Source organism: Xiphophorus couchianus, chromosome 19 (assembly GCF_001444195.1).
Source record: "Xiphophorus couchianus chromosome 19, X_couchianus-1.0, whole genome shotgun sequence".
NCBI lineage: Eukaryota > Metazoa > Chordata > Actinopteri > Cyprinodontiformes > Poeciliidae > Xiphophorus > Xiphophorus couchianus.
In genome coordinates this window covers 7,072,926-7,097,385 of record NC_040246.1, presented here as the reverse complement: position 1 = coordinate 7,097,385, position 24,460 = coordinate 7,072,926, and the positions used below count along the sequence as shown (strand labels likewise).

The window sequence follows — 24,460 nt, the reverse complement described above, 5'->3', positions numbered from 1 at the left end:
TAGGCTTCGTTCAATATAGTTGGACAAATATTGGACCAGATTTTCTATGACAGATGTGGTGAATTGGTGCAATATTTCAAGTAAGTAAATATATATAAAAAAATATATATATATATGCCACGTCATGACAGGAGGACACGGCTCCTCAAATTAAAACATCTACATTTCAAGGTACTAAACCGTTGAGCAGTTTTAAAATTTAAGTTAAAGATGCATTAAACTGAGAACCTGAGAGGAAAACAGAAGCTGAAAAGAATTTAATTAATTTTTTTCCAGGCATCGTTTTTTTTTTTCCTTTCTCCATTCTGCTATGTCAGCATGCAAAACAATCAGTTAAAAGAAAGCCCAGCCATCACTCCCAGTCTTCTTTCTTATGAACACAGTGTATTTAAAACCTGCAATGTCCAGAACTCGAGAGCAGCTGATGTTGACATTTAGCGGCTGCGTCTCTAACAGGACAGAGTCCATGACCGCGGCTCAGCGAGAGGCGGAGCTCAGCCGTCTGTCTCTCAGTTTACAGCTCACGTTCATTCGAGGATCTTGTGGTAAGGGAAGAGCGGCAGGCCTTTGATAAAATCTGGTATGTCCATTATGGCGATGGCGCCCTCTATCTTCGAGGAGGAGGGCAGCAAGGTGAGCTTTGACACCTCACCGTATGCAGACTCACTCACTTCCTCCTCTTTATCTGCTTCTCCATTCCGTTTCTTCTTGCCCTCACCGTCTCCGTCATTCTCCTCAGCACCGAATCCCACCACCTTTAGAAAGAAGAAAAAAGGGTTGCAGACGTGTGAGCGGCGCAATGAAAATGTCCCACCTCCGCGTCGAAGCCGGACGTGACGATGTTGCTTACGTGCACGCTGAGTTTGCGGCTGGTTTCATCCCGATGTTTTTGGAACCAGGAGAGGAGCTCGTCTCTGCTCATCTGCTTCAGAGCAGCGATCTGAAAAAAGTCAAGAAGTTACTCTCAACTGGCTACATTTAATCCCAAACCAAATTATATGGGTATTTAATATGCGAATTACAGACATACAACGTCTTCCTAACGTATTCATACCCATGTATAGTCAGTTTGGGTGGACAGCCATGTTTTACAGTTTACAGATTACACTGTTATTTTAAATGTCAAAGATAAATCAAAATTCTTATAAAAATACATTTATCATGATAAATTATACCAATATGATAAATACCTTAAGGCTACATAAACCGACAGAAGGCGTTTGGTTGAAGTGGATTTTATTTAGGGGTATCAGAGTAATGGAGGCTAAATGTATGCAATATTTTTCATAAAAAAAGAAAGAAAAATCATTTCATTTCACAGTTAAGCACCACTTTGTGTTGTTGTATGAAATATAATCCAAACAATTAAAACTGAAAAACCAAAATAAGGAAATGTGCAATACCTTTGCAAAAGATGAGAAGTATATGTCAATCTTTTTTTATTATTATTCAATTTTCAAGAGAAAATCATGTCAAATGACAGTAGAAAAGACGATTCCCTGCTAAAACCAGAATAAGGACGCTACAAGTCTTGTCATGGCTCGGAAATGACGCACAAAGAGTGTTGCTGTGAACTTAATAACAACAACCTGCCTAAGAACTGGAAGAAATGGGAGCTGGTTCACTAGGTGGCACCAAAGGTTCAGAAATCCTGAATGGATCAGAATCGGTGGGTGCAGATTGGAGAGATTTTATCAACAGACATGATAATTGTAGATGACAGAGCAGATGAAGACCTCAGAGAAAATAACAGCGTGTTAAAGGATTAGCTTCCTCCTCACCTCCTTGTTGAGCCGGTCAAACACATACTGCTGCGTCAACACCTCTTGCCAGTTCCTGTTCACCTCCTCCCCGAGGTGTGTGTCCTCACACTCTTTCAGCTGCACTAAAGCGGTCACCTGCACAGAGAACACACACCACAAGCTGGTTCCCGAAAACATATTACTTCTAGATGAATAAGACGCGCAGCCACCGTGCCACAAAAGTTACTCCACTCAAACTTTTGGTAACTTTTAATTTCCTGTAGCTTCTTTATGAGCAGCAGGAGCTCCAAAAATACACACACACACACACACACACACAGACCTGGGTGCTGAAGGCCTCTTCAGTCAAATCACCTAGCTCCTTCTCGTACGAAGCCAAGAACTCCTCAATCTTTAACTCCACCAACTCGGAGCTGGGGGAGAGATGAGAGCGGGGAGATATTAGAGGCTGTGGGTTGAATTTGATCCCGTTAGTCATTTATCAGCTCCACTCCCTCCATTTCCAGCGCCACGCAGATAAATTGTAGCTGGGGAATGGGTGAACAGTCAGATATATCATATCCCGGATCCGGGGGAAAGTGGTTAAGATAGATCGGATCTTTAAAGGGTAAAAATTGTGCTGCCGACTCACTTGAATTTAGTCGCCTGTGTTTCCACGGTGACAGAGAAACCCAGAACACCAGAGGTGTTTCTGCAGGTAGGGGAGACATGGTAACTGCAGAGGGAGAAACAAAAGACAGTGGGTAGGATTTGGAGAGAGAAACGGTTTGGGGGACAGGGGGAGAGTGAAATTCGATTGCTTCAAAGTCTCGCACAAATCCAGGCATGAAAAGTCTTTAAATTTATGAAAAACATCATTCTGGCGTAACAGCAGCACTTAGTACAGGTATAAACACATTATTGGCTTCTTTTGTATCCAAGAGGAAAACACAAAGAAATGGGATGTGCAGATGCAGACAGATTTGCTGGGTCTTTAACAGCTCCCAAAAGCCAGGTTTCATTTCTTCATAAAAGCCAGAACCTGATGTAAAGGTTCATCCCAATAAAGAAGAATATCCTTGAAAAGATTATTAAATTCAGCAACTGAATAAAAAAAAAAAACCATGAGACTCGTTTATGAAACCTTTTCATCACACACATATATTTTTAGTTTTATTTCAGGAAACTTTGATGATTATGACCTAAACATAATGAAACCTCAAAGTCCAATTCTTTACCATTTTGCATTAGATTTTTTCTTCCCCACATACAACCATTTGAAAAACCGCTGACTTGACAGATGTCCAGCAGTGACAAGTTGTCAAAGTCACAAATGAGTAATGTAGTAATAATAATAACAGGTTGTTCACAGAGTTTACTGGATGGAAAGTTCAGTGGAAGGAAAAATTGTGTAGTAAAAAAGTGCAAAAGAAACAAGGATGAACTTGACTTTTCAACTGAATAAAAGCATAATATATACACTTTTAGAAAAACTTATTTCCCTTGTTAAATATCTATACCTAACATGTCTTCATTGAGAGCAAAGTGGAACCAAGTCAAACTCCTTGTGCGTGTGAACAAACATGGCGAATAAAATATAATAATATTATACTCCTGTAGCCTTGCGACTGCTCGGGAAAAGTGGGTGGAGCTACATGTTAGGAGATGCAGATATGAAGTACAAAGATCATATCTTTGTGTGAAATTTTTGTTACAGATGAACGAAACTATCAGTTGCAACTTATTACAAGGATTATTGTTTTGTTTTTGTTTTTTTACATATAGTGGAGCAGTTACGTTTGTGTTTGCAGGTAATATTACTGGATAGAAAGAAAAATAGGGAGGATGGCAAATCGGAATCGAAGGTACTCTGACCAGATCGGCTGCTAATCATGCAAGTGTTTTTTAGGCGGCAGCTGAAACTCACCCCAGAGTCTCTTTAGTCCTGAGGAAATCAAAACAGGGCTCCTCCATGTGCATCTGAAAAACAACAACTCAGTCAGTACCAGAGGGGGCGAGCACCAGGGCTGATGAGATTAAACACGTACCACCAGCAGCTCCATCAGAGTGTGCTCCCTTAAAGCCTTGAGCCCAGACTGGAAGAAAAGTGCAATAGAAAAATAATGAACGCAAAAAAAGAAACAAATGCTGGATGTTTTAGAGAAACCTCCAGGGTTCCTGGAGGTTTCACCAACTCAAATTTAAGACCTTTTAAGACCACCATGAATAAAGTTTAAGACCTACATCATGACAAAAATGCATGGAAGAAAGGCATTATTTTCAGGGAGGAACTCAATCTTCGGTGGGCTTTTTGTTGGCAAGCTTTATTGGCTTTTTTGGATGATAGATGCAAAAACGCTAGCTAAATAGCAGGTATTAGCTGCTTGTCACTGACAACCTTCACCGTCTTGAAACACAGAGTGCAGCGAGTGATGATGTCTGCACACAACTCAAACATTTTCTTGATACAAAAGTTCCAGTAGAAAAACCTACACTGTATTTAAGGCATTTTTCTATTAATTTAAGACATTTTAAGGCCTTAATCATATGAATTTAAAAATTTTTACTCTGTGATTTGACTTGTTACCTGGTAGTAAACGGTGACCTCAGAGTTGGCATCCCCTTTGTTTAAGGACTTGACTTTGCAGATGTGATGCTTTTGAGGAAGCTCCACCACTCTGAACATCACCGGCACCTCTGCTGGCAGCTTGGAGAACTGCAGCTTACTGCCAGGAGAATAACAACGGTAAAAGGCGGTCAGCCAGGAAAATGCAGAGCAAGTGAAATGGATAAAGAGGTGAGGCACAAAGAGGCTGCAATCAAATCTATCTAATTTCACGCTATTGGTGTTTTGCTTAGGAGGCCAATTAAGAAGAGCAGAAGCTGAACTTACTCAGTGACGTACTTCAGGAACTCCTCCGATTCCTGCGGAGGAAACGCAATAAGGAGTAATGGTAAGATGAACTCAGCAAAACAAAGACGTCCAATAGAATTTAAATTCAACTAAAGTGAACATCAGCAGATTCATTTAAGTCAGTCAATAGCAGTGTCAGGCGGTTTCTCTGTGGACTCACAGCACTGCTGATGTTCCCCTGCACCAGCCCCTCGGCGAACAGCTCGGCCTTGAAGCTCCGGCTGAACTCCAGCAGCTCTTCGCAGGTCAGACCGGCTGTCAGAGCCTGGTACTTCTCCACCATGGACCAGCGAGAGTGCTCCAAGATCAGCAAACGCACATCCCTGGGAGGAGCAGAGAGGAAGCACTGGCGAGTCAGAGAATTTAAAAGGGGGAGACAGATGTGGAGGGCTTTCCTACTCAGGGCTGTCACACGTTTCACCACTAGAAGGCAACGCAGACTTTGCAATAATTCATATGGGGGGCAAAGTAGGGGAAACTGAGGGTACATGACGTACTTGCTGAGTTTCTCGGGTTTAATGAGGATGTTGAAGTAGGTTTTTTTCAGCTGCTCGGCGAACATGGTGAAGACATCCTCGGAGGCAGAAAAATCAGCCAAGTGGTCGACAATCAGGTGAAAAAGCAACTGCAGAGAGACTCGTGGTCAGAGAGAGTGAGGCTGAGAGATTCTCCCACAATCCATCTGGGTTCTCAGGGATGCACACTGTACAAACTGTAATGTATTTACTGGGTTTGTAAGTGAAATTAAGTAGGGGTGAGCATTTATCATGATACATTTCTCATTATAATAAAGGTTTGAGTTATTGTTGTCGTGATAAATTCCAATTAACGTTTTAGAAAAATGTCTATATTGTCAGGATTACCATTTTTTTATCATGTGTTCAATGAGAGGATCAATAAATACCAATACATTTGGAATCATTGTTAAATGCAGTAACTGTGTGCATTTTATTGATACAAATCACACTTTTTATGTGACTGGTGTGCTAAAGAAGCGCATTACAAATCAGAATGTGCTTCAAGACCAGTATTTGTGTTTCTGGGGGTTATTATTATTGCGCCATGCAGTCACAGTCAGACAGTGACCTAAAAAAGTCAAAATAGTTTGGTTCGTCACTTTTATTGTGATCACAATCGTACCACAAAATATCACGATAAAACCTTAAATCCAAATCACCCACCTCTAATTTTAAGTAAAACACCAACACAAAGCAACACATATTTGAAAAATAATACTTTGTTATTTATTTTTTTTAAGTTTTACAAATACAAATCTGAAACATGTGACAAGCATTTGTCCCCTCTACTCTGATGCCTCTAAATAAAGTCCAGTAGAACAATCAGCCTTCAGGGCTCACTTAATTATTAGTAAATGGTGACCCAAACTTAAAGGGAATCCATTAATTAAGAGATTCAGGAAAGAGGCCTGTGGTAACTTTGGAGGAGCTGCAAGGATCCACAGCTCAGGTGGAAGTATCTGTTTATGTGATTTACTGAAGGGTTTCAAGAAGAAAAACATTTTAAGAGTTCTGTGGAAACATGTGGAATAAAATGCTTCAGTCCTATGAGATCAAAATTAAACTTTTTGGTGGTGGCAGCATGATGCTGTGTGGATGTTATTCTTCAGCAGGGACAGGGGAGTTGATGGGAACTTTTGAGAAGAAGGGCAGAGCCTGGTAGAGGCTAAAAAAGAGACTTACAAGAATGTGAGTTCTGGTTTTAGAAAGCCCTAGTCAAAGTCAAAAATTGAGTGAAACTGGAAATCTGTAGCTAAACTTAAAAACTGCTGTTTATTGATGCCTTTTGTCTATTTGGTGAACGTTAGTGCTTTATCAAAAGCCATTTTAGGCTCTAAATGTGCAAAGCTGGTAGTTATGCTCCAACAGAGTTAAAAATGTTTCTACGCCACCTCAGGGGAGCAGAACAAAAAGGCACACCGCACTTATCGTATTTCATTTTTTTTTACCTTCATCTTAAAAGTACATTGACGTTTGTGCCGTGTACTGATGGATGAGTTCACTCACAGGCAGCTTGTGGTTGAATCCCTTAACTTTGATAATCAGGCCGTGCTCGCCCGCCACCAGCTTGTGATCCAGCTGCGCCACTTCAGCCTCGTAGGCCGGCTCGGCCACGTTGTGGCCCAGGATGTTGACCATCAGATCAAACAAGACTATGCTGGAGGTCGACAGGATGAAGAAAGGGAGAAAATTTAAATATATCAAAAAGGTGAAAAAATCTGAACAAGAAAGAAAAAACGATAAGTATAAAGCAAGGGTAAGAACAAAGCTTTAGCAAGGAAAAGGCCAGGAGGATAAACAAAACTGAATCTGTGGAGGGGTTAAAGAAAATATTAAGAGTAACTAGAGGCTGACAGGTGATAAAGTAAGTTAAAGCAGGATTCATACGTTACTGTTCCAAACTCATATCTGAGCCTGAACTTACTTCTTTGCGGACTGTTGGATTATGGGAGAGATTAGGTGGAATCTGATGTAGGCTGCAGGAGGAGAGAGGGTAAACAAGTCTCAACACGCCTCTGCTGATATTAAATGTATCTATGGAAACATCTCGCATGATGCCACAAAAAGAAACAGTGCAGGTTTGCACACACCTTTGGGGATTTTGAATTTGTTATCCTTCTTGTACCAGAGGCAACCCTCATCGCTGGCGGCTATCCGGACGGGGAAGTCTGTGTCCGGGTAGTCAGAGGGCTTCAAGTTGAAGTCGGTGGCTAAATAAAGGCACACAACAGAAAGTTCATCCACCTTCCCAGTCAGAACCAACTCAAATCATGAGTAAAGGTGAAACATGTCAGTTCACGAGTTGAGCAAAATGAGGAAAAACAAGTTTCCCTCCAGTGACTGAAATTTTGACCCAGTATTAGAAGCAGGCGACTGAGAGATCTTCATGTTTTGGTAAATAAAATAAATCATGTTGACATCTTGTCCTCTGCTCGGTCAGTGCAGTCTCTCAAATTAAGCGAATGTGTGAAAAACATTTGCGTGTGTGTGCGTTTTATCAGTCAATTTTAGGCTTACGTAGCACCTGAGCTGCTTTTATTATCACATGCCGAGGGTAAAAATCAGGTGAGCTTCACCACCAGCAGCTTTCATGTGGAGTCTAAAGAGTTAAAGTACCACTCTTACCTGTCAAAGAGTGGTGACAGCATGCGGTGCAAATTTTCAAATGTAATAAACTCCCTCTGGTCTCAAAGGGAACGGCTGGAAATCTTTGACTACCGCAGCGTAAACTAGCCCCACCTGGGTCTCAAGATTGAAGCTTTTGTTGAAAGTAACTCTCAATAGGCCTGTGTCTGTATGAGATCCTTAGCATGGTTATGCATTCAGTCTCAGTTAAGAAAATGTGATGTACAGTGCAGAGAAAGAGTTTTTGCCCCAATTTCACCCATTGGAAGTCCCACTAAAATCTTTTATTTCATGGTAATTCTATCATAGAAGATAAGAGGGAAAAAATCTATTCCAAATCAGAGAAATTACTGAATTAAACAACTCTGCAAAGTTAATTTGGGAAATGTTTGCCTCCTTCCAGAGAACCAGGTTGTTTAGGAAGAATGATTTTTATAGGTATGAAACACCTAAATAAAAACAAAACAAAGTTAAGAAAATGTTACAAAATAGAAATTTTGATTTCTCCACCCCATTTTTCCCAGAATTTGCTAAGTTTGGGTCTTTGAAAGTTTCTCCTCCTCTGCAGGGGTCTGGACCTAAAAATCATTCAGACATTCAGGGTGATAAGTCCAATCACATCCAACAGCAGAGCAAATTTTTACCTTCCACTGTCTTTAACAAAGGACAGCCGAAACTCACATCAATCCACCATTCAAATACAGAACAATCAAACAACTTCACAGCAAAGAGCTGAAAAAAAAAGAAAAGGAAAGCGAAATAAACAAACTCACTGCGTCCACCGAATAGCTACAAAGATCAATTGTTCTGCTTTGGGAGCTCACGACTTTTAGCTTGAATTCCAACTCTTCTAACAATCGAGTCACACATGAAAAAGCCTCCTGACAAACTGCAGTAATGACTGTATTTACTGGTTGGGTGAATAAAGAGCAAAAGCACAATCTTGTTTATTCCTGACCCTTTGCTATGTAGCACGCAACTGGGCACTTTCTCACTCTGTTGGGTTTAGAGGCGCTTATTTACCCACCAATGAACTCGTTCTCTGCAGGAAGGTGGAGGTCACTGTTTGGCTCCATGTTTCCACTCCATCGCTCCATCCACTTCTTCTCAATGTCTGCATAGAGTTCACACACTCATCAGCCAGCAAGAAAACTTTGCCGTAAATGCATAAAACTAATCTATTTAATCGCTTAATAGTAGCAAACCTGAGGTGTTAACGCCTACACTTTTTAATTAAAATGTTCTGACTTCATTGCGCTGGCTTTTCCCACCACTATATGGGCTACAGGTCACACTGAGTAGCATCACAGCTTGTTTTTTTTTTTTTCTCTTCAGCTTCACTATTAAAATGTAACAAACAACACACAAGCACACACACACACCTACCCTCCACGCTGTATTGTGTGCCAAACCACTTCTCCCGGAGGGGACACTGGCCTTCGTGTTCTGGTGACAGCAGCATCAGGTTAGCCTTCTCTGGGGTTAGCAGAGAAAGAGCTGCACCGATCACCTGAACACAAAGAAAACAAGCTCAGTTTGTAGCACATGTCACAGCAGTTCCCTAAACTATTTATTTTCAGTGTTTCGCAAAAAAAGTACTACATACCCTCTTGAACTTTGAAACACTGTCAGGTAACATCTATCTACACTGACGGGTCAGGCATGAACGTTTATTAGAGGAAAGGAGAAAAGCAACAACCAAGAAGTCTATTGTAACTCTGGATGAGCAGAAAAGATTAAAAGTACAGGGGAGAATATGTTGGGAGGATTAATTGGATTAGTCATGATAGTGATAATTGAAATAAACATCAACTAATTTAGTAATAGATTAATTGTTAATGGGAGTGTAAAGACTCAAACACAGGCTACTTGCTGAAAGAGAACACTCAGGAAAGTAATTAAGCTAAAACTGTAGAAAAGATATATACAATTTGCAATTAAGATTAAAAAACTTGTAGATCTGTAAATGACATGCTTTAGCTTCATGTGGTTCAAATTCTGTAAAAGAAAACTTCTATTAAGCACATTTTGCTGTCCAGTTATTGTTTAATTGAGAAAAAATATCGACAGATCAGCTCTATACTGTATTGATGCTAATTCAAGTAGAATGTGAGAAGTATTTTTAAAGTGCAGATTCACCCTTTGCTAAAAATGATCTCGCTTCCACTAAAGGAATACTATATTATTGAATTTTAGTCAAAAAATTATTTTTATTTTTAAAAAAATGAACTGAATTATTTGGGCTTTGTACATATTTCTGATATTGTATAAAAAGGGTTAAGTGGTTAAATACAAAATCTGCAGTTTGATCATTTTTTAAAAAATCCGATTAATCGTCGGAATGATCAATAATATAATCCATTACTAAAAAATGGATTATATTTATACTTCACAAATTCAGCCTTTAAAGCCGGTGATAAAACAGCATCTGAACGCCTGTTTGACGTTTATTTGGAGAACACAACCAAACATGTTGAAGAGGTCAGATGAAACCAAAACATTCCTATCTGACTGGAAAAACCATCATTTCACAGCACCTTTAACACACCATCCAATGTGACACAGAGTAGAGGCAGCATCATGCTGTGGTGATACTTGTTGTTCAGCAGGGTCGGGTGATTTTCAGGTACGGGGGTCTTTCAAGCAGACCAACAATTCAAACTTTATAGACAGAGTTACTAATAAGTGGCTTATACAAAAGGATATTGGTGTAGTAAATGTGGCCCAGTCAAAGCCCAGATCAAACTGGCAACCAACAAAACATGAAAAATTGCTGTTTTTACTTGATGTTTCCAGATATGGCAAGCTGGCAGAGACAGCAGTGAGAAGTGGTTCTATAGAATACTGACTCGAGGTGGAGCTGAATGCAAATGTATGTCACACTTTTCAGATTTATTTGCACAATAGAGTGAAACGCTTTGAAGTTTGGTTCTGTCATTTGACAAAACGTAAAAAAAACTAAAGGAGAAAGAATCCTTTCTACAAGGCAGCGACTGTGAGAAGCACTCTGCATATCACAGTGACTGCGGCTGCAGACAAAATGAAGAGCCAGAATTAGATCGTAGCTCCCATCCATAACAGAAGACAGGTGCACAACGCCAACAGCTTGTTTCTGATATAGAGAGATGTAAGTCGCAAATTCATTATTGTACAAAACTTTTTTACATCTGCGTGACCTGTTTCATTAACACCTTTGTCTAAAAAGAGAAATGCTGCCTTTCAGAATATAAATCCCAGAACGACTGAGCTACTTACTTCAGGGTTGTACTCAAACATAAGATGATCTCCTGTCAGGAAGTCCTCCTTAGGGAACAACTGCATGCATTCACAAATGTCCTCTACGTTCTCTATGGGGTCAATCTGACAAGAAGGAAAGCAAACAGGGTGTTTTTTTTTTCTCCCCTCATATAACACAATATTTCTAGGCTCAGCTATTTGTGTTAATATCCTTACCTGTTCCTGGTAGTGAAACTCATTTGCTTCTATCCTCTGGATCTCCTCGTATATTCTGAAGGCATCAAGAAATAATCAAAGTTCTAACTTTTATTCGCACGAAAGAAAACCTCAGGCATCACAACATGAGCCTCATGTAAACAGGTTAAAACACAAAGCAACAAACACACACGAGCGCTCAGCAAAGCAAACACATTAAATACTGTTGCCAAGTCACAAAATCGAGAAAATATATTTTTAGATGCACAAAAAATTTTTTTTATTTGTTTTACATAAAAAGAGGACATTCTTTGTTGCTAAATCTACTTTGTGTCAGTATGTGAATCTGAGTGTTATGGTACCTTTGCTGTGGTCCCAGTTTCTGCAGCATCTCCAGATACTGGAACACCAGATCAGTGACCTGTAAGAAACACAGACGAGGATATCAGGGATTAAATAAATGGTTCAGGCTTTTTAAAGAGAGGCTCTGTTAAAAGAATACATTTATATCCTATTAGCCACAGACGACCCTCTTAGTTAGAAATAATAATGAATTAATCAGCTTACATTGCATGTTAGTTGTATGATAAATAAGAAATAGTAAGACAGTAATCATTTGCTATAAAAAAATAAGTTTCAAAGAGTGTTCTGTTAAAAGTTGCTTTGTAAAGAGAAACTGACATTTTCTACATGATTGCAAGCGTAGAACTACAGATTGCTAATGTTACTGGTAAGTAATTTTTGTGTAAAAATGATACAATTTCACCTCACTTAACCTTATTGTGATGAAACCGAGGTTGCTAATTTGAAAACTATAAATGAAGGAAACTTTAAGCACAGTGTAAGACAGAACGTGATTAACCCAAATTTCGTCTTGTGTACAAAAAGAAAAAATAAAGATTTTAATTAGTCTAATTAAAATCTTAGTTTAATTTTGCAGCAGCTACTTTGCAGGTTAGCTAGATAGTGTTTTTTTTTCTCAATAATCGACAACTTACTTAATCAGACAAAGCTTAATCTGTGACTTAATCAGGTGCTCGTAGCATGCACCCAAAGTGAAACAAGATTATTCCCGCAATGAGTAAATTGTTTTACACCAATAACCAGCAAATGTAGAATCCAGGCGAATGTGGCTGAAAAATCTAAATTTAAAGATACTCCTGAAACCTTCCTGGGTTTGCCCTTCTTACTTGCAGCCCAAACGCTAATGGAGGAGAAGATCCCTCAAGCTACTTGTGCTTTGTCAACAACAGACCACCACAAATCAGGTACAATTTTAGCTTTAAGAAAAAACAAGCAGCACAGTTACATTCTCTTTGGATCTGTATTAAGTATTTGGCTTGTTGAACTCTTAGTCCATTCCTGACTGCATTCTTAAACCACAACAAAAAACTTTCCATTTAAAAATATTGAAATCCACCAGTAGTACTCTTTCAGTGATCTAAGGGGATATAAACTGATAGATGAACACTAAATAAAATGTTATTTCTGTAGCGGTGGAGTTGACAAGGCTGATAAATTCTTTTGTCTCAACTAATCAGAATCATTTTCTTAAGGTCATACTGGCAATCATTGAATAATACAAGGTGCAGTTTTGATCATGTTGTACCATTTAAAGCGTCAAAGTTGATAAACTCATAAGGTAGTAGTAAAAATATCTTATTTATTGCAAAAGAAGAGGTTTTAGGAGAAAGGGAAATAATGAATTCTTTGCTAAAATGCTGTAACGGTTATTGTTGTTGACGATAACGGTGTCAGCTGTGGTCGTCAAGTTGTAAAAGAGGGACTGGAGAAGAGGTTGGAGAAGGAGTGAGGATGAAGAGACGGATGCAGAGGGACAGGAGAAGGAGATAAAAGGGAAGAAGGAGCAGGAACCACTAAAAAAAAAGTGCCAGGTGCAGTGTGCAAGATTGGGGTGGCATTATGTCGTTCCTTAGAATATTAAACTCTCTTGATCAAAAGGATTGTGATCCAAACCTCTGCTTTTTGACATATGAAAATAGTCTAAGGAAAGTATTCATTTCTCTTCCAACATATTTAATTCTTTCTACAAACTGATCTGAAAATAAATGTTATCCAGGAGGTTTTCTGCAAACTCACTTAACTCATCATCAAGACTGATTTTAATCATTTTGTTCACGTCGACAAATGTGTACAAGGCATAAAATAGAACAAGTCTATCTTTTTATTACAAACATAACAGCTCACTCTGGGGATATGGTTATTCTACCAGATCCATCACGGCGAATTTAAGTAAATATGTTTATATATTTTTTCTTTGTTTTCAACTGCTAAAAAGGTTTTAACTATTTATTGTCACGTAGATGAAAGATGTTTTTTTGATATAATGGGTTTGTGTAGCTTTGAAGGGGTTTTTTCTTTGTTCCCCAACATTTATTTTGATTTTTATAAGCTGCTCGTTTAATAAACTTTTGTTGACTGGTTTTTAATTTTAAATTTTGTCATAAAACACATACACACAGTAGTTTTAATTGTTGAACAAACATAGTTCATAAATAAAGTTCATAACATACATAATGGACCAGAACCTCACTCAAACATTTGAGTATTTTTAAAGGTGATCAAGACTCAGCTTCTCTTCTCTTCGACTAACATTATGACAACAAATATCACAGAAGGAATAAGACTTATATGCTGGGATATTAATGTGATTTAGTCAGGAATGTTTCAGACCCGAGAAAAAAAAAAAAAAGACCGTCTAACATGGAAAATATTTATAGGTCTTCTTAATTTAACTTATTTTGTAGGACTGCTCTGACTTTGTGTCTTACAAACAGAGATGGACACCATTTATTTGTCAGTTTGCTAAGCATGCAGCGATTGCCAGCGGCTGATTGGCTGAACTATCTTTACGACCGGGAACCCTTCAGTCTCTCTAATTAACACATTATGTCTTATTTACACAGGGGTTATGTACCAGACTTTTTCTTGGCCAACACCAGTTGCCAGGCAACAAGCAGAGAAATACAGAAAGGTCACTGGCATTGACCTTGTTGCAAAGATGGAGAATGTGAATGACAAGATCTACAGTGAAATGGCTTAATATTAGTGACTAAACCATAAAAATTCAGATAATAGATCTATACATCTACATCTATACCTATATATATATATATATATATACTTTGCTTTTTTTTACAAAGCAAACTCAAAGAAAGCTGAAGAATTCAAATTCAAGCATTACCACAGCAGCTCTTACACTGATCAGATTTAAGTGAACATGTACGTTTTTGTGTCTTAAAAATTCCTTAAAAATATTTATATTAATATCTGCATTTCAGACTTACAACTCTGCAAAAAAAGTAGGACGGTGACTTTTTAGGATTAAAAAAGGTAATAGTTTAGGTATTATATAAAGAGTTGTCTAGAAACAGAGCAAAGGAAAAAACATTTTAAAATAGAAAATGTATCCATGACGACCTGCCACAGGATGTGTTTGCAGAATAGTAAAGATAATTGTGCATTTTTATGCGATTGACATCCTTCAACCTCTCTCTCCGATATGTTACAGTTAACAAGCTCAGACAGAGGTCATCATTACATTTTGCACAATTAAAAGGAGGACTCTTTTGTAACAGTTTGAATCTTTGGGCAGGCGCCGATTGTTTTTGATTCAGATTTTAAAACAATTTCAAAACCGCCTAAATGCTCCATTACATTTTTCTGTTTGAACAGTTTAATGTCTTTTAGTAAACTGACAGAGGGCAAGAGTTACCCGTTCTCTTCATATTTTCTCTCATCTGCAGAGCAGAGTAATGTAGTGCTGTCCCACAACTATCCATGGCTGTGTAATACCAGTTAACCAGCTCCAATTAAATACCTATTATCTCCCAATGCATTCAAGGTAAACTCATTGAAACTAATGAGGGCAGACATTAGTTTATATTACAGTTTTTATCAGTCACTATGGTGCATTTCTCAAAACAATTAATACAAAAAGCTAAACAACACTGATTACATGCAAAATCCAGTTTCTTATATAATATCTCAAAAGTAAATATCTGCCTCAATGAACATGTCAATGTCTCAGAATGACAAGTCCTTGTTTCATTGTGTTCGGATAGGACAGTCAATTTGCTTAGTCATGTTGTCAGTATAACAGTGTTACTCTGGAGGGATGTTCTATTGAAAACTATGGCTAAAGTTTTGATAAGTATTGGAAATTATAATAGTGGGGAATCAATGGCAAGAGATTGGACATCTACGCTTTTCCTGTACTTACCTGAAAGACCATGTCAGTGTGATATGAAGAAAAACAGCAATGCAGAGCATGAAGGAAGAAAACGTTGACATGTGAACACAGGACAATTTCCTTAAGGAAAACTATACAAACATTGCTGCAGGAATGACAGCGCAGTCTTCCTATACTTTCCATCTCCATGCCGTAAAAAACTCCTCCATGGGGTTGAAGAATGAGGAGCAGGTTGAGAGGAGCTCCATCAGTATCTTGTTGTGGGCTGCAAACCATACCCTGATGAGGTTTGAGTGATGGAAACGGGCATTATGTCCTCAGCCTCTTCCTTCCAACTCCTCATCCTCCTACTCTTCTTGTACTTTATGTTGAACTCGTCCAAATCTTTGTCCTTCCATTGTCACAAATGTAACATTGTGTTTTTCTCCCACTCTATACTTACCTGCCAGTTGATGGTTTATGAGATGCCATTTCAGAAAACTAGTTGATGTTATGTTTCACATATTTATCTGGACAGATTAATAAAAAATTTTAAAAAAGAGCTATACTTAAATATGAAATATTAAGACTAATACAATGAAATTATGCTTAAATGTTGTGCAGGTTCCAACTATTCAACAGAGACTCACCTGTTGAATACACCTTGATCAACATGACAAAAGAAATTGAAAACGTAGGAAAAGCAGAGAATTGTAGATAATCACTTGCATTGATGTACACAAGCATTTGCAAACTGCTCAAAGGCATGAAACTGTCCCTTTATTTGTTCACAAGTGGCAATGATTTGAAGATTGAAGAAGTAGTTCTGAAAATTTGAGTTCTGTTCTGAGAAATGCACCACAGCGACTTAGAAAAACTATAACAATGAATTCCTGCAGAGGTTTAGAAAACATCTAGCTGCAGGAAGTTACACTGAGTGACAGCTTGGGCAAGATGGTGTGTACAAAGATGGTAGTAGGACCTTGAGGATTTCATATTTCAATTATTTTGGGGGTTTTCCTTTGTAATCAGCAGGGTATGAGTGGTCAGAGGTCCTGCAGACCGCCGTAACCCGGTGTGAAGAGAGCCTTAGAGATTGTGTGGAACAGAACATCCTGTTTTTGTAAAAATTTTACAGGGTTTAGGTGGAGAGTAAGATGGCAATTTTGTCAACCTTTCAAACAAAAAAAACAACTTGATTTTTTTTCTTCTAGGGGTGCTTATTCGTGTTCTGAGTGATGCTTTCACACTTCTAATTTATGGTGTTTTAATATGTTTTAACTAAACTGTAAAGTCATATAATCTTGTAGTTCAACCATAAGGTAAAACTGCCAAAATGAAGCCATCAAACCAATTCAGCCTTGCAGCTGGAGGCACTTTCCTGAACTGCACTGAGCCCTTTTGTTGCCAACATCAGTTTCATTTGGAGCTCACATACTGGATGACGTACAAGAGGAAAAGCAAAGCAGACTGCATGTCAGGCACACATTACTGCAGCAGCACACTGACATTTTCATGTAATGACTGAAAGCTGTTTTGGCATCCACCTTGAGTCTTTCTACACAACAATAAGGCACATTTAAAAAAAGAAATAAATCCACCAGATATTCTAAAGAGTAATACCAAGATAATGAAGAAAAGTATAGACTCTGTTATGCTTTACATTTACCAACAGCAAACTTCAATGTATTTTTTAGTATTTTATACAACATATTACAATAAGGTAGTGTGTGTGTGTGTTTTTAAGTACATTCTATTTTACAAATCCAAAAGTGAAAAGTGTGTCATGTATTCGAATTCAGCACCCCTGAGTCAACTTCTTTTAAATCCTTCTTCGGCTATAATTGCAGCTGCAAGTCTTGCTTTATACATCTACAGACTAAAATTGTTGCCTACGCTTCTTTCTAAAACGATCTCAGTCAGATTTGGTTAGCGAGAATCTGTGAACATAAATGTTCAAGTCTTACCAAATACTTTCAGCTTTATACAGACATGAACATTGACTGGGTCATTCTAAGAATGATCCCGTTGTAGTTCTGCATGTTTAGGGTTGTTGTCCTGCTGGAAGGTAAACCTCCAAGTCACTAAACAGATCTCTGTAAGATGTCCAAAGTTTGTGGTATTGTTTTTTTAAACTCATCTGCAACTGTCTGACCCATTTGTTTGTTTACTTTTGTTTTCTATCAAACCTATGAAGTCTCTAGCTGAGCTTATGCTTCGATTGAACTGGATTTTATTTACAGGATTCAGAATGACGGGGCAAACAGAAATGCAGAGCATACTCCCACTACCATATGATCACTGTTTCCTACTTTCTGTTGGTCTGTCACATAAAATTTCGATAAAATACATGCAGTTTGTGGTTGCAACATTACAAAATTTGAAAAGTTTAGGAGCTGTAAATAAGAAAAGAGCCTCAGTGAGGCTGCACCGTTTGCAGGAGTCGTCTTAATTGCGCAAGACCAAGTTCTTTTGCACAAAATCCAGAAAACGACTCATTCAAAGTAAGAAAGTAAATGTTTCCAAGGTTATTTTATCTTTTCCACAGCAGCTATTGTTGCAAGTTTGCAGCCTGATACATTTTCAATTAAGTAGGAAAGGGAGGCAAACAGCCATCTCACTTAACAATCCTCCACTGTGACTGAGGTTAACAAGTTAGTTGTCATAGCAACTGACAATGCACACAGCTTCCTCAAGAATACCTTTGGAAACAAGAGGAAACAAGCCTGCACGGCCATGTTCCAGCCTCTCATTGGTTTAAATATGAACGTCTAAATATGGGTGTCATAGAAACAAACCTGATGATCAGACAACAAAAGCAAATAACTGAAGAAAAATATTTTATATCCTTATAATCCTTATTAATAAAACGTGTGGCAGCGGGCATTTTTCTTTACCTCGTAGAAGTTTTGGAAGCCTTCATCCGTGAGGGTGATGGAGACTGAGAAGATGGAGTAGGTGGTGTTTTGGTCAAAGCCGGTTTCACTGTTTCCCCCGTACAAAGCCAGCGCCCAGCACCTACAGATAGACACACACAATGTAGGGCACACACTCACACAGCCAGGCTGCAAAACAGGAATCCGACAGCAATCAAGTTAAGTGCTGAAATGTGCGCGCAGGGTGTTAAGTGACAGAAATATCACTTCACATTTCCTGGCTGCCTTCCTGGAGGAGCGGTGAAGACTCGGAAAAAAATAAAAAACATCTAAAAATTTAGGCGGTTGATGTGTCACCCTATTATGCGCTCGTCCTTCCTATGTGGAAGGGTTTTATTAGCAGTGAAAAATGGGGAAAACAACTTCTGCACTTCAAAAAAAAACTTGGTTATTGTTCAAGTGCAGCTCGAAGAGACGATGACCCCAACATTTCAAGAAGCTGGAAACAGAATAAAGTACAAAGGAAAAAATAATTACAGCTTTACTTTCAAAGACAGTTGGTTTTTTTTCTGGCAGTGAACAAAACTGTCAAACACCGTGGAAGAGCAAGTTACAAAGGAGCGACTGTGAAAACCAGGATTCAGTTCAATCCAATTCAAAAGGGGGAACTCATGTATGGTAAGGATTTATTAAGCACATAATTCCAAGTATTTATTGGTAGTAATTTTGATAACTACAGCTGATGGCTATCATTATTACCAAAGAAAAATGTCATGTTGGAGGTGAGGTTTCGTCCAAAACAATCAGGACTATGGACACTCAATAAGGACCAGAAGACACAAAGTCCACTGTTGAACTAGCTGGCTGTTCAACAGCCAATTTATGCTCATCAATGGAAAGTTGAGTGGAAGAAAAAGAAAAAGTGACATCTGCTGATGTCAGGAAATTTCAAGAGCACTTTCTACTTCCCTCATTATGGAGCTGCTGATTTAATTTTCCAGTAGCGCTTGGCAGATGCTCACTGGCGACACGTACAAAACCCTGATGTAATGACCGGGATGTGACTGCGGGGAACTGAGGAAGATGACAGACTTTCAGAATCAAGACAGCAGTTGAGCTGAAGATTGATGGCAAAGGAGACCATGCAACCATTACAAGTCAGAAGATTAATTTCTGATTAGGCAATTAATTTTTATTTTTTTTTATAAGTCGCATTCCCTAATCATCAAAATTAAGAGATTTATTTAGTATCTTAAATATTTATTTCAGTGCAGGACTAAAACGCAGAAAGGAAGCTGACAACATCTCTTCCCATCAAGCATAAAGGGCAAGCATCATATCCTTGACTCCAACGTCTCTGTCCGGCAGTCAGACAGAAATTTAAAGAGGAGCAGCAAAAGCAAATGAGGTGGATTAGCAGTGCTTGCCAACAACTGATGGAGTCATTCAGGACAAGTCACTGTGGAATAGTGTCTCTGCTGCTCGTGTAGTTTAGCTGTTAGAATGTCATGACTTCAGTCAGAGGGCTCTTCAGATTCACTGCATGACTGACTGCTACCAGAAATCCTTCCTGCCCACAACATCACCATCCACCACTCTTTGAAGTTGCTTGGATGATACGACAAAATTTAATTTTCTTTCGGGATACATAAAGACTTTTTGACTTGAAGTGAAACATACCCGTTGGATAATGAATCAACATAATGAGTTTCACTTTTTGAACTGAATGCTTGAAATAAATGAACTTTTCCTTGATCTCCAAATTTATTGAGATGCATCACCGTTTCCCCGTTTCCGCTCAAGGGGACAACATCTGCCCAATTTCAAAACCACCCTCTTGGCTTTTCATTTAAATTCAGCCGCTCTTCTGTATCAGTGGGTTTGCTCTGACGAGAAACTCGGAGCGAGTGCGCTCCAAAATTCACTGCCACCATTTATCAACAAGTGAACTGCGCGCACAGAATAAACAGGAATATTTTATCAAGGAGATTTCCAAGTGGTGCAGATGGCAAGGGGAGCATTGGAAAGGGCTCTCGGCATTGTGGGACTTCACCAGGTTTGGCAAATCACTCTGCCACTTAGCAACGAGAGGCTGAAATGCTCTCGTGCAGCCACATCCTAGGATGAAAACGCATGAATCACGCTGTCAAGTGCGACCGTGCCGACGCGTATGGTTTTGAGGATCGGGCTCAAACGCTCGGAGCTCACTGGGAGCAAGAAAGGGATCGCGTACACCCGGCAAATTGAGGAGGTTTTAATTGCGATCTGGAGTGCCCTCTAAGCACAAAAACAAACAGACCAAAGCAATAACACTCACTTCTTCCTCAGCACAGAAAGTATGCTTCCTGCACCCTCATGACCAACCAGCCATGAGATGTAGTGGAGAGGCTTCACTCTGAAAAGAAGAGCAAGAGAACATGAAAATGAGAAAGAAAGAAACACTGATGCAATCTGTCTACAATCAGGGCAACACATGGCATGTTTGGGTTGGTCTAATTCTGTGTTTACATGAAGAGGCACAGCGTGAGGAAAAAAAATAAAATAAAATACAAGATTCAGGTTTGATGCAATTTCTCTAAAACGAGGTGAAAGCTTTGTCAGTCATCAACTGTGACTCACCTGTAGTGTTTCTCCTGAGGAGGAAGAGCCCAGGAAATGGTCAAGGCGTGGACTTTCCTAACGGGAACGACTGCGAAGGGGAGACAGGCCGTAAGACTGAGCGGGTTAACGGCTCGGCGGTTCGCATATGTTCGCAAGCCGTCATTAAGTCAGCCGTCAGCCTGTTTTAACAATCTCGCAAGTCGTCAACACTTATTTATAGGCTGAGCCGGAGCCTGCCAGATGTGCGCAGACGTCGGCAGCCGAGCGGATCCGTACCTCTGTAGAGCTTGCAGAAGGCTGGGGTGTCGAAAGGATCCGGCAAATTAGAGAAATCCGGCTTCGGCAGACCGCTGTCGGGACACGAGATGTGTTAATACATAATGACTAGTTAAGCTGCGTTTATTCATCTACAGCATTGGACATATTTATTAGCACCTCTGCCTATCAATTGTTAGGGTCACTTCTTATCTTGTATATCAAAAAGAGCCTTTAATGTACCAACATTCAGTGTGGGGGGGAAAAAAATTCTGGTCAAGAAATGTTTTGGCTCCCCCTAAAACAAATCTCCACTGACCTTCAAACAATCCCTTTAACTCATATTTTACTTTTGAAGTTGATCTGAGTTTCAAGGAAATTTTAATTAGTAATCCACGACTTTCTGTTTCCCCGGGGTGTGAATATAACTTAACTCAGAAGTCAATTTCTTATATCCAGAGGCAACTGGGCTGGATGGGGACTCATATTTCAGTTGCCACTTTGCACGTTAAGCAGGATGGCAAGCGAAGTTTAAAAAAATAATAATAAAAAAAGATCACTATAAGAGTACTGCAGCTATGGGTTTCCATAACAACTACAAGCAAAAACTAACAAGCTAATCAGATGTTTGGTTATCCGATTCCAGAAAAGGTATTTTAGACACTGCAAACTTTAGAACCAGGAGAATTTAAATATAAATATTGTGGCCTCTGCCAGTAAACTGAGAAAGGGTGTTGTTGGATCTTTCAATGGATAAAGATCCTAAAATGAAAAGAAATGTTTCGTTGACAGTACCGGCCTTCATTAATGTGAATGTTTTTAGCAACTACTAACTGCAGAGGAAGAAATACTAACAATTATTTTGTTAAAGGAACTATTTCTTATCAATAAATTTGAGTTAAATTAATAGGTCTGATTTTCTCCATTTTGCCATCTTTTTACTATGTTAACCCAACAAATTAATTTATATTAAGGTTTTTCACACATCTTTAGCCAGGGTGCCAATAAAAGTAGCAAAGACCAAGAAACTTAGACTTACTATATTCAGAAAAAAACTACGGGCTGAATATTTTGTATAGCTATGTGACAGAACCGATGTCAGAGACTTTTATTTCAAAAGCATAACTCCAAAATGTTTTCATTTCATGTCTTCAAGCCTGATGAAAATGAGTTTAGTTCAGCCAGATGAGTTGAAATCACATGAAAGGGTTTTTACAAGCAGAGCTGGAGAAAAAAAAAATCTCATTAGCCAAATGCAGCATCCTGTCATCGTTTAGACAAAATGAAAGCCTTTAAAAACACGAAGGTTATGTGGCTTTCATGTAACAACGATGGGTGCGTTGGTTCCCTAAAAAAAGGGAAGCCAATGACTTATAAAGCAAATAGAACTGGAGCTACATAAGAACACACTTAGCTCACATAAATGGATCCATTTCAGGACTATTAGGAAAATAAAGATCAACGTATTAATCACAGAATGCAGAGAAAGAGGAAGGACAATTCGACCTTCACACTTAAGAGAAGGATATCGAGGCTCGATCTATGGAATGGTGGCACCTCTTCAGTTGTTGAGAGCCTCTTCTCACATACTCACTTGTTTGGCACCTTGCTGAAGATCTCCCTCACCCACTTCTCTAGAGTGTCCAGCTTTTCTAAGAGACCCACAGAGTGAAGGTGCAGACATTTCAGTATCATCACCTCGATAATTGTGACTTCATTCTAGGTTTTTAAGTCAAATACGTTGGTAACTACTCAACTCTACGTTGTTTGTTTTTTCCATCTTTGAATGCACTACAATGATATTAAAATATAAATTACAATTTTGAAGAGTTTCTGATAAAGCATAGAGAAACACATGACTACGTATATCACAAAAACCCCAGTTAAATATGAGAAATATACATATACAGTATATAAAAAACAACCATAAAACATAAATCAGACTTATGTGACTGATTTTTGAAGGTTCCAACCTGTCTTTACAGATTTAAGCAAATTCTAATTTCTCTTAAATTATGATGAATAAGAACATTAAAAAGAAAGATCTTATTTGTATTTAGAGTAGAGGCAAAGTGGGAGAGACTAATTAATCAGAAGCTTGGCTATTTAATCCGTTTTAAGCATCATACATTAGCTTTTGTAAGCAGTAGTGTTTGTGTATTTCATAAAGAAAGTAAATTAACTTAACTAAGATTTCTACAAGGGTGCCAAATTTGCAAATCCATCATGTGTTACGACAGACAAAGGTTCATAGGCCCAAAAAAAAAATTAAATGGACAACATTGTTGAGCTCCTTTCAGTCTTCCCATCATCAGCTGAGAGTCTTGCTCTCTCTCGCTCTCTTGCAGCCTGAACTTACTTTAAATCTTTTACCTTCAGTTACACCACATAAACCAAAGAGCAAAACATGTTAATGTTTAGGGTCACTGCCGAAAAAGAAAATTAATTTCAGGGAGTAAATCTACAAATTGATTTGTTTTGTGCACTTCTAATTAAAAAGTAAAATAAGTATCACTTCTTTACTTTTATTGCAAAGTCCCAGCTACAATATTGTTCCCAGCTGAACAATATTATATGCTTTACTATACAATTAACACTTAGTAATAAAGGTATAGAAAGGTTTTGAAAAAGTGAAGAAAAAAAAAGTTGCCCTAATAAAATTTGTGCAGTTTGAAAGCCTTTGACATGTTGTAGACGATGACACTGTCGTCAGTTGTAAAAAAAAAAACCCATAACTTTCTCTCTTTCTCAAAAGAAAGATAAATTTGGCTGTTTGGGAATATTTCCAGTCAAAAGAGAGATGTAGAAAGTAAAGCCCCACCAACAACAGCGGTAAAGGTTTTAAAAGTACAATTAGCAAGCTAGGAGCTGGTTAGCAAAGTGCTTTAAACAAAGAAATTACAAAATGCTAAATTTGTATATTGAAATCCTAACTATGCTTGTTGTTTCCTCAGGCTCATCACACCATGCGAATCTGTTAACACAAACAATGTGATGTTTTAAAACTACCCACACCATCCTTAGTTACAATTTTTACTTTATGAGCAATTTTGTTTTAAATATTGTTTCCATGAGGAGAACAATAAATCGTGTTTATGGTTTAGTACAAGGGGTTCTAGGCTGCATGCAGTGAGCGATTTATAGCCAAAAACGCTGCTGAGTTTAGTCATATCATATCACCACCACTATAAAGTTTATGTAGTATTTATAATAAAGTTTTAAGTTTATTACCTACTTCTGTATATCATCAAAATGAATAAAACACTATGTTTTCCCTACTGCTATAACACAAATTATTATCAGGC

General features: G+C 38.5%; 1 protein-coding gene across 2 annotated transcripts in view; it reads right to left on the bottom strand.

Annotated features, from left to right (window-relative positions):
- Positions 1-240: 240 nt before the first annotated feature.
- LOC114134205 (nardilysin-like) overlaps positions 241-24,460 on the bottom strand; it is a 35,755-nt gene continuing 11,535 nt past the window's right edge. For both annotated transcript variants that reach the window (XM_028000622.1, XM_028000621.1), the window contains exons 9-32: positions 22,750-22,807; positions 21,177-21,250; positions 20,919-20,988; positions 20,617-20,694; positions 18,321-18,441; positions 11,594-11,652; positions 11,253-11,307; positions 11,055-11,159; positions 9,186-9,309; positions 8,827-8,913; positions 7,265-7,384; positions 7,099-7,150; positions 6,681-6,831; positions 5,154-5,281; positions 4,817-4,979; positions 4,636-4,667; positions 4,330-4,468; positions 3,791-3,838; positions 3,670-3,722; positions 2,395-2,478; positions 2,086-2,176; positions 1,782-1,898; positions 851-940; positions 241-755 (exon numbers count right to left, since the gene is read on the bottom strand). In XM_028000622.1, the coding sequence (XP_027856423.1) occupies positions 528-755; positions 851-940; positions 1,782-1,898; positions 2,086-2,176; positions 2,395-2,478; positions 3,670-3,722; positions 3,791-3,838; positions 4,330-4,468; positions 4,636-4,667; positions 4,817-4,979; positions 5,154-5,281; positions 6,681-6,831; positions 7,099-7,150; positions 7,265-7,384; positions 8,827-8,913; positions 9,186-9,309; positions 11,055-11,159; positions 11,253-11,307; positions 11,594-11,652; positions 18,321-18,441; positions 20,617-20,694; positions 20,919-20,988; positions 21,177-21,250; positions 22,750-22,807 (2,327 nt within the window). In that variant the 3' untranslated portion in view covers positions 241-527. The remainder of the gene's footprint in view (positions 756-850; positions 941-1,781; positions 1,899-2,085; positions 2,177-2,394; positions 2,479-3,669; positions 3,723-3,790; positions 3,839-4,329; positions 4,469-4,635; positions 4,668-4,816; positions 4,980-5,153; positions 5,282-6,680; positions 6,832-7,098; positions 7,151-7,264; positions 7,385-8,826; positions 8,914-9,185; positions 9,310-11,054; positions 11,160-11,252; positions 11,308-11,593; positions 11,653-18,320; positions 18,442-20,616; positions 20,695-20,918; positions 20,989-21,176; positions 21,251-22,749; positions 22,808-24,460) is intronic.